This window comes from Drosophila kikkawai, chromosome 3L (assembly GCF_030179895.1).
Source record: "Drosophila kikkawai strain 14028-0561.14 chromosome 3L, DkikHiC1v2, whole genome shotgun sequence".
In the NCBI taxonomy this organism is placed as follows: Eukaryota; Metazoa; Arthropoda; class Insecta; order Diptera; family Drosophilidae; genus Drosophila; species Drosophila kikkawai.
Genome location: NC_091730.1, coordinates 9406710 through 9420130, shown reverse-complemented (window position 1 = coordinate 9420130; position 13421 = coordinate 9406710). Strand labels below are relative to the sequence as shown.

General features: G+C 38.5%; 2 protein-coding genes across 3 annotated transcripts in view; both read right to left on the bottom strand.

Annotated features, from left to right (window-relative positions):
- ome (dipeptidyl peptidase 4 omega) overlaps positions 1–13421 on the bottom strand; it is an 82088-nt gene that overhangs the window by 17744 nt on the left and 50923 nt on the right. The gene's annotated exons all lie outside the window — the stretch shown is intronic.
- Positions 2103–2739, bottom strand: LOC108072750 (thioredoxin-2). Its single transcript, XM_017164019.3, has one exon. The coding sequence runs from the start codon at positions 2624–2626 to the stop codon at positions 2195–2197; it is 432 nt and encodes a 143-aa protein (XP_017019508.1). The 5' UTR covers positions 2627–2739; the 3' UTR covers positions 2103–2194.

The window sequence follows — 13421 nt, the reverse complement described above, 5'->3', positions numbered from 1 at the left end:
GTCGAGTTCCAAATTTATAGCTCACACCCTTATGCCTTGCCCACCAAGATTCCAGCATATGGTTTCGGAATTGCTTTCCATTGTTTATCTGAGGTTTTGCCTCTCAACTTTTGCTATTTAAACGTTAAGGTTTTTTTTATGGCAAATTGGGAAGAGATATAGCTTTTAATAGATAATTTGTAAGCAAATAATATACGCTTTTTTATGGATATGAATTATGTTGCTTATGGTTATTGCTTATTGTTATTTATTTATATAGTTATTAAGTTTGTTAACTCAATTTAATTTATAGTTTTAATCTAGTTTGATTTCGGATGTGGCTAGCAACCTTCTTATAATTTTTTAGTTTATTAATTACGTTTTAAAAGCATTAATCAATATATATATCTTACTTAAAATCGTTATACCAAATAAATATGCAGAAATGTTAAGCAAATCTTATTCTTATCAGCTTTAAAAATTCCCATAAATAACATATTCATATTCCAATACCAGCTCAAGTGTCCTTTATTTGCAATATTTACTTGAAATAACCATAAGAAGAGAAAATGGGAATTCAACATTATTGGTTTTTACTTGTTATGCTGTCAAATAAAATTTTCTATTGTCAGATGTTTAACAGTTTGTGTCCTAGTCTTCAAGGGAACGTCCCTCTACTTAAACCCCCGTTAAAGGGGGGTTAACCTTTTCCAATAGCCCGCTGTCCATCCTTGTGGCGCCTGGAAAAGGACCTGAGAGCGAGCGCGCTTTTCAGTCAACTGCAACTGCTGCAATTTCTCATTTTAATAAAAATGCAAATGTCTCCGGCTGAGGAAAGTCAAGCTTGCCATCGCTAGAGCTGTCTCTTTCTGTTATCGCTTTAGCCGTCTCTTTTCCGCTCCTTTTGATACCCTGGCTTTCCTTTTGCCTCATATTAAACGCCAGCAAACTTTTCGATTTTACGGTATTACGAAAACAAAAGAAAAAGAAAGCAACTGCAAGGCAACTACCACTCTGCTGGCTGCAGGCAAGGCAAAGAACTTGGAAAATATAAAAAGAAAAGAGGCGAAAAATCGGCAAAAGACAAATAAGTTTTCAATAAGGTCCTTAAGAATGTTAAAAGGAACGAAAAATAGAGGATTGCACTTCCAGCCTGAAGGTTGAGTAAAACAAAGTGTCAGTTTACAGCTGTCATTCCCCGAGGGACATAAGCCTCCTCGCTCACTCGCGCTCACACTCTTTCTGTCTCACTCTTTCCGGTCCTGTTGCTGATTTGCACTTACAGTCGAGGCCAGCAGATGGCGCTGCATTGCAGAGCAGATAATTTGGGGGATTTTGGAAAGAATTTTGAAATTTATTGGGAGAAATTAAAGTAATTAAATACGATTAGTATTTAAAAATGAGAATATTTGAATGTGAAATTTTAATAAACAATTTTTTATAGCTTACTCGTTGTATTTAAAATGCTTTTATTAAATTTTGTACCCACCGGAAGTAGGGGTATTAGCGATTATAATTTAAAACACAGAATATCTGAATGCGAAATTTTAATTAATAATATTTTATGGCATGCTTAAAAAGTATATTTTGAATTAAAATCTGTGTTATTTAAGGATTACCCACAGGAAGCAGGGGAATTAGCAAACATCGTTATTTTTGGGTACTTCTCTTAATTAATTTTAAATTACAAATAATATATAGTTGTATCCGATTTACAGCCAACATGCAGCCCTGTTTAATGAGGCTTTTAATTTAATTACATTATTTCTATGTGCCCTTTAAAAATAGTTGCCTGGCATCACTGCAGAAATAGCGACCCACACACTGGCATCGAGCTGTGCGGGTCGGGCTTAATTAATCTAATTGAAATAATGCCAGCGACAGGCGAGAGTCACACATATGGCCGACCGGCTTACGGCCCTAACAATGGCTTAGGACAATGCCAGATCCGCTTGGAGGAGATCCCAGATTGCAACGGGACAACGGGGGGACAAATGCTGGTGAAGCACAAAAGGTCCTTTGTCTTCGGGGTGCTAAGATGCGGGGAGAACTTGAAGTGCACAGCCAAGCTGGGAATCAACTTAATTGGGAATCTCGTTAATGGACGCCACTTTAAGTCAAGGTTTAAGGTCAATGTCACAAGCCAAGTCATTAGTATTTAATTAAAAATCACACATTGATATTGAAATTTGAATTTACTGCGAGGACTTGAGTATTAGTTTGAGCTGCCTCGGTTGGCCGCCGGTGCCGACACCGACGCCGTACCCGTGGCGGACGATGGTTTTCCAGGCTTATTGTCCTCCACCTTGCCCACATACTTCTCCACAACACTGACGATCTTCTCCGGATTGCTGCCCACGAACTGTATGAGCGTGACCCCATTCTTAATGATCACAAACGTGGGCATGCCTGTGACATCATATTGAAGCGCCAGTTCCTCGTTTTCGTCCACATCGATCTTGAGGATAATCAAGCGGGTTGAGTATTCGTTGGCAAGTTGCTCCAGTCGAGGACCGATCATCGCACATGGACCACACCAGGTGGCAAAGAATTCCACAAGGACGTGCTTGCTGCCAGCATCCTCCAGAATTTTGGTAAACACACTTTTCGAGTCGATAACTATAACCTTTTTCTGAGTCGCAGCCATCGCCTCCGAGTACCCAGCTAAAGTTTAAAAGAATTTCCAACAATTTGTATCGCAACGAATAATTTTGAAGTTTTTTTTTTTAAAGGGGCATTAAAGTGACAATAGGTTCTTAGCTAGTTGCGAATCAAAGGGCATGTGCCCTTTTATTCTGCGGTAATGGAGGTGTCTTTGTTTCTGGCTCTGTGTTGTTCGTGGGCGTTTACACATGTATCTTACTTTTTGTCAGCCTTTTTTTGTGTCTTGGTTTTTATTTCTTAGGCCAAGCTTTGGTTGCACTTTTCAGCAAAGTGGTTTGTATTAAGATACCCTAAAATATGGTGTGCCAGGATAGGTAGTAAATAAGAGACATCTGAAGGATAATTTGTAAGAGTTATGGGTTATAAGAGAGAGGTCTTAGAAACTTAAAGGATGTATTTGTTTTTATTATTTTTAGTTTTATTATTATTCTTCCTCTATATATTTGGAATACGATGAGTTGTTTTATATTTTTGACAATATTTTTAAGGAAGTTAAAAAGAAAGGATTTCTAGTTTTATTTTTATATCATTTTAAGCACCAAACCCCATTGTCAATGAAGCTAAAACACCGATTAAAAAGGTAATAAAATAAAACCCAAATAAAATCTCAAAATCCAAGGGTATCTAAGCTTTCGATCATCCTTTCCTTTCCCATTTTTCATAGTGTTGCCTGCTTGTTTGTCTTTTCTTGCATTTGTCACAAATTAAGACAAATGCATCGCAGTATCTTGAGTGTGTTTAAGCTTGCTGCCACGCCCACCTAGCGCCTCGCCCACCATTTTGTGTGGCGTGTGTTTGCCTGCCACAATGCGGGCGTCGGTTATCTCTTGAGTGTGTTTACCTAAGCCTTTTTTGCTTTACTTTTGCTTTGGTTCTTGTCTTTTTGCCCCTTCACCTCTCTGTGTTCTGTGTGGGATTTTAGTTCACGTGGCTGTTTTGCGGTCTAAGCTAGCTTCAAGTGTATCTCTCGGTTGATTCTAAAATTCTGTCAACTGGGCTTGTTTAAGCTTTTGCCACTTGACATTGAGATAGTCATTGATAATCCAAGGAAAAGTACTGGAATTTGTAGGGGTGAATTTTAGATAAATGTTTTGGGTTAAGTAAGATTTATCTAGTTATAATATAAAGCTTGATTTTTGGTTTTTATTTTATATTTAAAACTATATTTTTCATTCTGTTCCTTTGCTGCTCTTTTCACCTTATCTACGTGCTTAGCTTGCATAACCTAATGAGCGCCGCTTTGCTTAGCGGCAATGGCCGCGAAACGAAATGGAATGGAACGGAAATGACTGCCACATGTACACATACATATACAAGCTGCAGTGTGCTGTTGCGCAATCAGTTCAGCATCCGGTCGTCGCGAAGGATTTTCGTTTGCAGCGACAGCAGCGACAGGCTGACCCCGTAACGCATGCTAAAGGTAAGGTAATGGAAATAGGCGGGCGGCGGTCTGGGAATTTATATATATATTGTATATAGTAACCTCTAGCATCTAGCGAAAATATTTTTTGGACCGGCATTCGGTTATCCGTGGTTTTGATGGAGTGCTGAGGCGAGTGGAATAAGTCACGTAGCTGGCAAGACAAATTGCTTCAAGTGCAAGTGGAACACTCTCACTTGGCTTTCCTCGGGCCAGTCAGTTATGCGGTTAGACAGTTATTTTTATTGCGCATACGCCATGTGGATGGCATGCGAAATAAATGTATATATACATACATGTATGTATATGTGTGCATATATTGCGGTCAACTACAAAATGGGGTCGAAATGGGGGCTAAGATTATTGTCACTCCTGTCACAGAAATCAAATTTCTAGACACTGTCATATCCATTTCCACAAGATCAGGCGTCCGTTCGTGTTGGATTTCCGCCTGGATTTAGTGCAAACAATTTTGATGTTGATGGTTAGTAGTTGGCTTGCGTCCTAGTGGCCATAAAACCGCCAGAAAATCCATGAAATTTGTCCGTCATAGTGTTAAGTTTTTAGATAAAGCCGCCGCACAGCTAACCCTGCAGTACCACATTTCATCAATAGGCCTTTTCATCAACAATTCATCAACGCGCCGACTGCGACGTCGACAGAATCGACGCTCTGCCGACTGCTACTTGAACCCGAACTCCCTTCGGAGACCCGAACTCCCTTCGAGTCCGATTTGTCGGTGCATGCAAAAAAAACAAAAACAATTTGCATGGGCTTCGTTTTTTGAAGTCCGAAACAAAGTAGAAGACGCAATTAAAATAGATTCTCGAAGGTTCGACTCCATATTTTCGGAGCAGCGGTTTTCGGTTTCGTCTTGCTTCTTCTTATTCCCTTTGCATTACAAGTTGAAGTGTTCTCCACTGCAGAAGTGTCGTGTGTTTAAAATATTAAGAAATCAAATAATTCGATAATTACGTTCCGGGCCATATTGGAATATAAAAAAAGGTGAGTAAAAAGATTGTTCTTAATTAAATAGAAGCCTATAAATGTACATATGTACATATATTATTTTATTTATTATATGTATGTATATAATATATTAATATATTATATTTCTATATGTATGTATGTATTTTCTTTTCAGACTGCAGTAATGGCCAATATATTGAAACGAGGCTCTTTTGGGTAATTTTTATTTAATTAAATTATATTTTCCCTTGATTAATTATAATTTTTTCTGTAGATGCAATTTCTCAAGTGACTAAAACTGAGCCTCCAGAGAAGATACTGCGCAATAAATTTGGTCTTCATGAATAGAAAGCGGAAGACCAAGAATCAAAAAGACTTTAAGGCCTTTTAATATATGGAATTAGTAAGAATAAATAATATTAATAAAAATTTAAGTTTTATTTATATATATGAAAAAAAAAATCATCAACAATTCATCGATGAATTGATGATGAAATGTTGATTAAAGGCTGATGAAATGTTGATGAATTGTTGATGATTTATCGATGAATTGTTGATGAATCATCAACAATTCATCAACATTTCTTCAGCCTTTCATCAGTAATTCATCAACAATTCATCGATGAAATGATGATTAATTGTTGATGAATTGTTGTTGATGAATGCCTATGACATGCCTATGTTAAATTCATCAGTAATTTGTATGGCCATTCATCGATGAATCATCAACAACACCCCTTCGGCTATTGATGAAACGTTGATGAATTGTTGATGAATGGTACTGCAGGGAAAGTATGCTATTTGGCAGATGACTTTCTGCAGTTTGGCTTTTTGGTCTTTCAGGTCAGCAGCGGTTTTTGTCTGAGTTCCAGGCCACATAATTGGCTTTTGTTTTGTGGAAAAACAAGAGCAACAGCAGCAGGAGCTTCGGTGTTTTGGAACACGTTTAAGCATGTCAATGCCAGATGCTGGCTGACAAAATGATGAACAATCCAAAACACAAAACACCACAGAGCACACCAAAGACAGAAGACGCAGGACGCAGGAGGAGTTGAAATTCCAACACCAAAACGGCAATTTCAGTTAACAAGTTTATGAGCTCCGTTTGGGGCGACAATGAAAGTCTGCATTTGGATTTTAGAGTGCGTTGTACAATACATTGGGCCAAAGGCCCCCACTTCCTGTTGTGCCGCTCATTTCCGTTTTATGTCTTGAGGCACTGAGCACAAAAACAGCTTAGAATCTGAATTTAGAAGAAATTGCAAACAAGGAAAAGTAATTTATAGATTTTTTAGTGGCTTTAAAAATATTTATTTCGTATTTTCCCTCTTAAATTGTAAATAATTTTCAAACCCCCTTTTTTCAATCTTTATAAATTAAATATAAATACTTCCTGGCGCTTCTGAAATCTCTTTTGTTCTCGAATTAAGAACAAATTTCTTACTCTGTTTGCCATTGCACATTCATTTGGCTGCCAGAACGCACACAATATGCTGCCATTTCAGCCTGCCACGCTCGCCTTTTGTCAACGGCAACGAAAATCTCTCCGAAAAACACAAGCAAATTTTATTTGCTGCCAAAAATTTTGATGCTCGAACCGAAAGCAAGAGATTTTCCCCATTTCCCAGGCGTTCGTTCAGCTCCAGCGAGCTCTTGTGTTTCCCCCGCCTTACCAGCTTCTGTTCGCAGTGTTTCTGATGCTGATGCTGGTCTTGGTTCTGGTATATTCCTGGGGCTCACCCCTAACCACATGACAGTTGGCATTTGGCGGTGCTGAGCCTTGTAATGAGCTTGGGCGTGTGGGAAGGCGGTCCGTAGGAGGACAAACAGAAGGCGTTGGCGCATAAACAGGACAACCAAACACACGCCCAGCACCACAGTTTTTACAAGCTGCTAATGTGGGGGCTCTCCGTGTGAATGGGATTTGCATTCGCCTGCTGCTGAATTTGGCAGGCGGCAGAAGTAGTCCTTTTATGTCCTGGCTTTGCCGGAGAATCAGCAAATTGGAGGGCCTGCACCTTATTGGAATTGCTTCATTCTGTCGTTGACTTTACGTTGTACTTAGCGAGCTAACAAAGAAGGGTGTGTACTGTACTTGGGGTTCCCCTTTAATCCTGATTTATTTGAGTTTAATTTTAGCTAATTGAGCTGCTGGTCCTTTGGGTATTATTAATATATAATATATATTTTTGTATTTGAATATAACCTTGTGGTGTGTCTGCTATCTTAAAGGCTTCTTATTTTTAATATTTTCTTACTTAAAAATATAGTAAAGAGTGGATAAATGCATTTTATAAATCTCTTTCTATTTAATTTATATTCTTTCTTTATCCAATATATATCCTGTCTTCTGCAGGAGTTTTCTATAATATTTATAATATTTTTTTCTGAATTTCTTAACCCTCTCCCACAGATATTGAATTGAATTTCAATTATTAGCCATCGAAATTGACTTCACAGATGACTGTACGTGACGCAGATCGCTCTGCTCTTCTGAGACCAGAGTTACCCCCATAATTAATCACTTTAAAATGCAAATATTTTGCCAATACTTAGCCGACAGCTTTGCAAAACGCCTCAATAAACTAAATGCCACAACCAGGCAACTTGGGTCTCCCCCAAGCAGCTTTCCTGCCGGCTCTTACTCCCTCTCAACCCTCTCAACCCCTTAACTTGGCTAAAGTTTCAATCAATCAAATGCCACGATAGAAATCATCAGCAGGAGCAGTCTGTAAGCAAAAAGCAGAAGGCAAAAAGGATAAAGGCTGTTGAGTAACTCCCGACAGAGCTCACGAATGGCATAAAAACCACATGTGCCTTAACATTTTATGCCCCAGATGGCAGAAGCAGTAGCAGCTCTTTTTCCCAAATGGTTTGCCCTTGTCCTGGTCTTGGTGTTGCTTCTGGTTCTGCGCTGAGTAGCTGGCTGTAGCTGCCTAACAAGCTGCGTCAACAAACTAAACCACTTTGAAATTAACACGTTACATTGACATTGACAGCTTTATGCGTGGTGGCATGCCAAGTGTCGCTGTAACTAGGACTACGCCAATACAGGAGCATGCTAGAGGAGCAAAAATACATTTACAAAAATTTTAAGATATTGAAAATATATATTTTTTAATATAATATATTTGTAAAAAGGTGTCCTTAATAATGATAACAAATTTTACACTGAATTAGGTACCTTAAAAGTTATATTCCATATATTTAAAAACATTTTAAAGGGGTTTAAAACCTCCTTATAATTTCTAGAAACCCTTATTATTATTATCCCAATTTTCTATAATTTTTGGCCAAGTGTAGAAGCTGTAGCGGCTCGATGATGAGGCAATGGCAAGCTGTCACTTACTGAAGTATCACTCTGGATACCCTGTTGGTTGGCAAAACTCCGTTGGTGGGAAGTCGCGCAAAAAAGGCAATTTCCGTTGTGCGGTGGGAGGGAGGGCAAAAAAAGGGGGTAACTGAAGGGGTCCCAAAGAGGCTTGAATGCCTTCCAAGTCGCGGTGGCAGGAATTACCAATTCAAATGTCAGGCAATGGCAAAACACTTCAAGCGGAATTAAATTCAGTGTCAATTGGTAGCCCGCCTAACGAGAATTGTTCGCGGATGCTGCCTGAATCCGAATGTACGAATCCGTTGCCAAGCAGAGGCTTCACCTTAACCCATTAGTTGTGGGCGGCAAGGTTAAGGCAGCATCGAGAAGAAGGAGGTCCTTGAGAACCCTTAAAGTCTGTTACGGAACCCAAACAATTTTTCAACTTCCACCATTCTTTTCACTTAATTTTTCTTTCTTTTTTTTTAATTTCGGTGCGTGCTTGACCCAACAGAATTTATGTTTGGTCTTGGGCTCACCCTCCCCAACCCCCATTCGTATCCCCAAAAAAAAGGGGTAAAAGCAAAAATTAGTTAGAGGCTACACGGAGACCCCGGGGGCATCGAAAAGTGCAAGTACTGCAAAAGCAAACTGTGCGGAAATATTTAAGGACTGGAGAGCTCTCCGGTTCTCGTTTGTTCACGGGTTTCCAGTGCTGTTTGCGATAATTGGAGGTGCTTGGGCCATGCAATCTACACGGAACACGCCTCGGTATGGCGTAGATTACCTCAAGTTGGGTTCCCGATAGGGAGCTGTCGTAGCGATTCTATCAGGTACACAATCTTTATGGCAGATATATAGTACGAAGCGATATGACGCGACAATTTCAACTATCAGTTGTAAAAGCGAAATTTTACTGTTTATAACTGCGGCCGTCAAGAAGTTATTTGGTTATGAAAGCACTTTAAAAAATGCACTAGAGTCTATAGAGAATTTTTTGATATTTTAGATAATATATATCGATATTTTGGTAGATGTATCGGACCGAGATAATCGGAAATAGGGACAAATAACATTAATCGGATATTTTTTAATATCAATACTTTAACACAAAATGTGATATTTTTTAAAATTTGAAAAATAATATATAAAGATGAATATTTTAGATGTATATAATAATGAAATAATACAAATTATTATTTTTATAGAAAAATAAATTTTTTTTAAATCCAAATTGAAAGAAAAACCCATTTGCTTTAGAAAAATATTTTTAAATCCTTATTTTTGAATCCAATTATTGATTTTATTTGGAAAAACATTTTGCATTTCACCTATTTTTTCATGGCCAAATAGAACGGAAAACTAATTTCAATCCTTTCAAGCTCAACATTGCCAATATTTTATGCAGACATGCCAGCGGGTCCTTCCTTCCTGCAACTTTTCATGACTTTTTTATGCCTGACGACGACGTCGACGACCCTATAGTAAAAGTGAATTATATTATACGAAATTCCAGCTTTTGGGGGTTATATGAGGATTTTATTGCCTTTTGATTTCGTTGTAGTCGCTTTCGCAATTTTCGTCGGCAGACACAAATATCCAAACAATAGATTTGCTGCCTTGGCAATTTGTTTATATGCAATAAATTTTTGGGGCAAATCAACGATAATGCAATTTATTTGCGTACATCTTATTTTTTCTTGTCTTCCGAGCCTGCCTCTCACTCTTTCTATTTATTTCATTTGCATTTGGAATATTTGCCTTTCGGTCAAAGCTTTTTTTGCTGCCTTTTCGTTGCTCTCATTTAATGGGAAAAAATGTTCTTTTTATTGCAGTTCAATGTGTTTGCGCTGTTTGTGCGAAAATTTACGAGCCTCAGTGTCCATTTCCTTATATATTTTTTTAAAAAAATAATTTAAGTGGCTTTGGCTTCCGCCATTTGTATTTTTTGCTGTCGCCGGCTGTCAATATTAACATGAATAAATATTGGCTGCCAGTGAGTGTTGTATTTTAATTATGTCGTAAATTAGTCGAGTGTTACAAATTACGGAGAAGGGTAGCAGAAAGCTAAGGGACATTAAAACTATATTTCAGTAGGGGTCTGAAAGAAAAATGTGACTTCTTGTGGGTTTTTAACAATTTTATTATAAAATAAACTTGGAAAATTAATTTATTTCAAGGCTTTAGTTGTCAGAAGCAAAAGTATATTAAGCAAAAGTATATAAAATATTTCTAGGTCTACAATTTGATTTGTAAATGCTCCCTTTTGAAATATACATTTTCAATTTGCAGCCTTTGGCATGGCTCTTTATTGCGCCCATTCGCTTGGAATGCAGCATCGCTAATGTTTATCGGTTTTTCATTTTAGATTCTTTGAATGGTTTGCCTTCTCGCATTAATTTTCGCACACACATTTTAGTTGGCAATGAATGCGCTTTGGAATCATTTATAGCCAGCTTCATTCCATCTCCTCCTATATATTTGCACTAATGCGAACCCCTATTTCATCGCGACTATGTCCGCCCATGAATGCAATCTTTTCCCCCCTCCAGACCGCTGCCCCTGCAATGCGACGAATAATTTTTATTAAAATGTCAACAGCCTGGCAATGAGCATTGGAATTGGTTCTGCCGTGCCCCCCTTGCCCAGCGCCTTCTTTTCCTCGGGCTTCTGTTTGCCTGCCAAGAGTTTAAAATGTTTGCCAGGACATTGCTGACACAGACAGAGATGGAGAGAAGGAGGAGCAGTAGATAGAAAGTTGCTAAAAGGAGACCAAACATGTCAAGGCGCAGAGAGGCTGGAAATTGCAGCCGACTTTTGGGCGCTGGAACACATTTCATATGGGGAAGCCGAGCCGAAGGAGCCTTACGAGCCAAATGAGGCTAATGCAAAAACGTACAGCAATTACAACCACAATCTATGGAAATTGTCGTCGGTTTCAGTAAATGGAATCATAGTCAAAGCAAATTGCTAAACTTAAAGTCGAATTTTGCACAAGAAAGAAATTATTTCAAGCAGCAGGATAAACAAGAATTAAAATCGAAGAAAGGAGTAAGTGATACCCTTTTACTCCTTGAAAATAATAAACCAAGTTTGTGGCTAAAGGAATCCCTAGAGAATTTTTACTTGATTTGCTTGACAAACATCTAGAATTTCAGAGTACTTGAAGGACTTTTTGAAGCTCTGTAAATATTAAGATGTCTCCTTAACTGCATCGCAATCCACTTCGCAAGAAAAATACCTCTAACAAGGGTATAAAAACTGCAACGAATTCCATTTACAGCTTTCGGGGATTTGTAAGTAAGGCAGGCGACCAGAAACGAGCTAGAACAAAAAAATATTTTTAAATGTCGGGAGTCTGGCTCGACGGCTGCAAATTGTTCGCTCATGAGTTGCAGCTTAGTGGGCTCAAAAAAAAAAAAGAAAAGTGGGACAAAAAGGGGGCAGAAAAACGGCTTAGAGGAACCAACCAACGACAAAAAATAAAAAACAGAAATTGGAGAAGCCTACTACTGACCAAGAGTCCATAAAGCTTTTCCTGTTCTATCCCCACACCCAAACCCTTTTCCCTGTCTGTGGCCAACGGTTTTCCTACCCTCTGAGCCATTTTCCTGCTCTCAAGTACGCACTTCAATTAACTGTTTTACCAGCGCCAGTTTGTCCAAAGGCGGCGGACCAAAATAAAAACTTTAAAATGTCCTTCCACAGTTGGGAATAAAAGTTTATTGAATATCGTAAATGTTTACGATATACAAGAAGTCACTTCTTATGGCCAGATTCGAGTTGACTGGAGTCAAATGAGAGTTGTTATGGCCACCCTACCTCCTACCCAATCCCATCCTCCCTCCCATGGGTAACTTCTGCGGCCCTGCGGTTGCTCCTTCGGCTGTCTCAGGGCGATAAAATTTGAGATTTATATGACAATTAAATGGCTCAATTAGGCTCCACTCTGGCATTTGTGGTATTGAGTTATGTGTGTGTGTGTGTAGCAAAAAGGGGTTAAAGGGGCGTGGCCATTTCATGCGGCAAAAGTGTGAAATCTAATTAAATTTCAAGGTGCTCCAATGTAAAGCAGGGTGGAAATCCCTTATTGATTTCCTTCCATAACCATTTATTTAGAATGCAAATCGAATGGGGATAAATTCTCAGGGTTCAGAGGTTTTTAGGAATTTAAATTGTTGAAGGATTTATATTTTGTAATATATTTTTGTTAATTTAAAAATATCATAATCAAAACCATTCATCCTGAAAGCATATTAATAATATGTGTATTTTAACAACCTCTTCAGCTGATATTATAAGCTCCTGTAAAATATAATGTTGGCTTTAAAATTCCAGAATCCTATTTAGGGATAATTGAAACCATAACCCGGGGTTTACAGCATTTTTTACACACTTTACTTAACCCATATTCACCTTTAATGTCTGCCTGCTTCCGTTTATTACTTGAGCACATAAATATGATCGTATTTCGCCTCATATCGGAGTTTCATTACGATGACAGGAGTCCGTCAAAGACTCGTTTCGGGAAAAAGGCAATAATACAAAATACTTAAATAGCCATCAAAAGCACACTTATGAGGCATACAGCTGTCCATGAATGCCACCCAACTTTCCCTTTCCCCTCTTTATTTTTATACATTTTTTTTTTGCTCGACGCCATTCACAAAACCCATCAAAACTACCAAGGATCCCTTCTCTCCCTCTCTGTCGGTCTGGCTCTACCTTTCCTTTTTCTGTTTGGGGCCCACAGCGCAGCAGCTGGCGTTCCTTTTCCTCTTCGCCACTTCTTCCACCTCGTTGGGCTCAAGTTTTATTTGTCGCAAAAATATTTCATTGTTGCAAGTTCATAAATAAGCATATAAATTTAATTTAATGTAAGGCAGCAGGGATCTAGGCGTGCTGTCAACTTTAACAATGTCCTCCTTTGCTGCACACGCACATACAAGTGTACAGGCGTGTGTGTCGGAGGTAAATAAAAATACGCGCAAGGGATGTGCATTGGAGATGGAAAAATATCGAAAGTTATCGATTTAAAATCGTTGTTTGCTTGCAAGAAATAAAGATTACTTGAAT

Bases quoted from the DNA above. Each gene is read 5' to 3' on its own strand.
- LOC108072750 (XM_017164019.3), bottom strand. From the start codon at position 2,626: ATGGCTGCGACTCAGAAAAAGGTTATAGTTATCGACTCGAAAAGTGTG.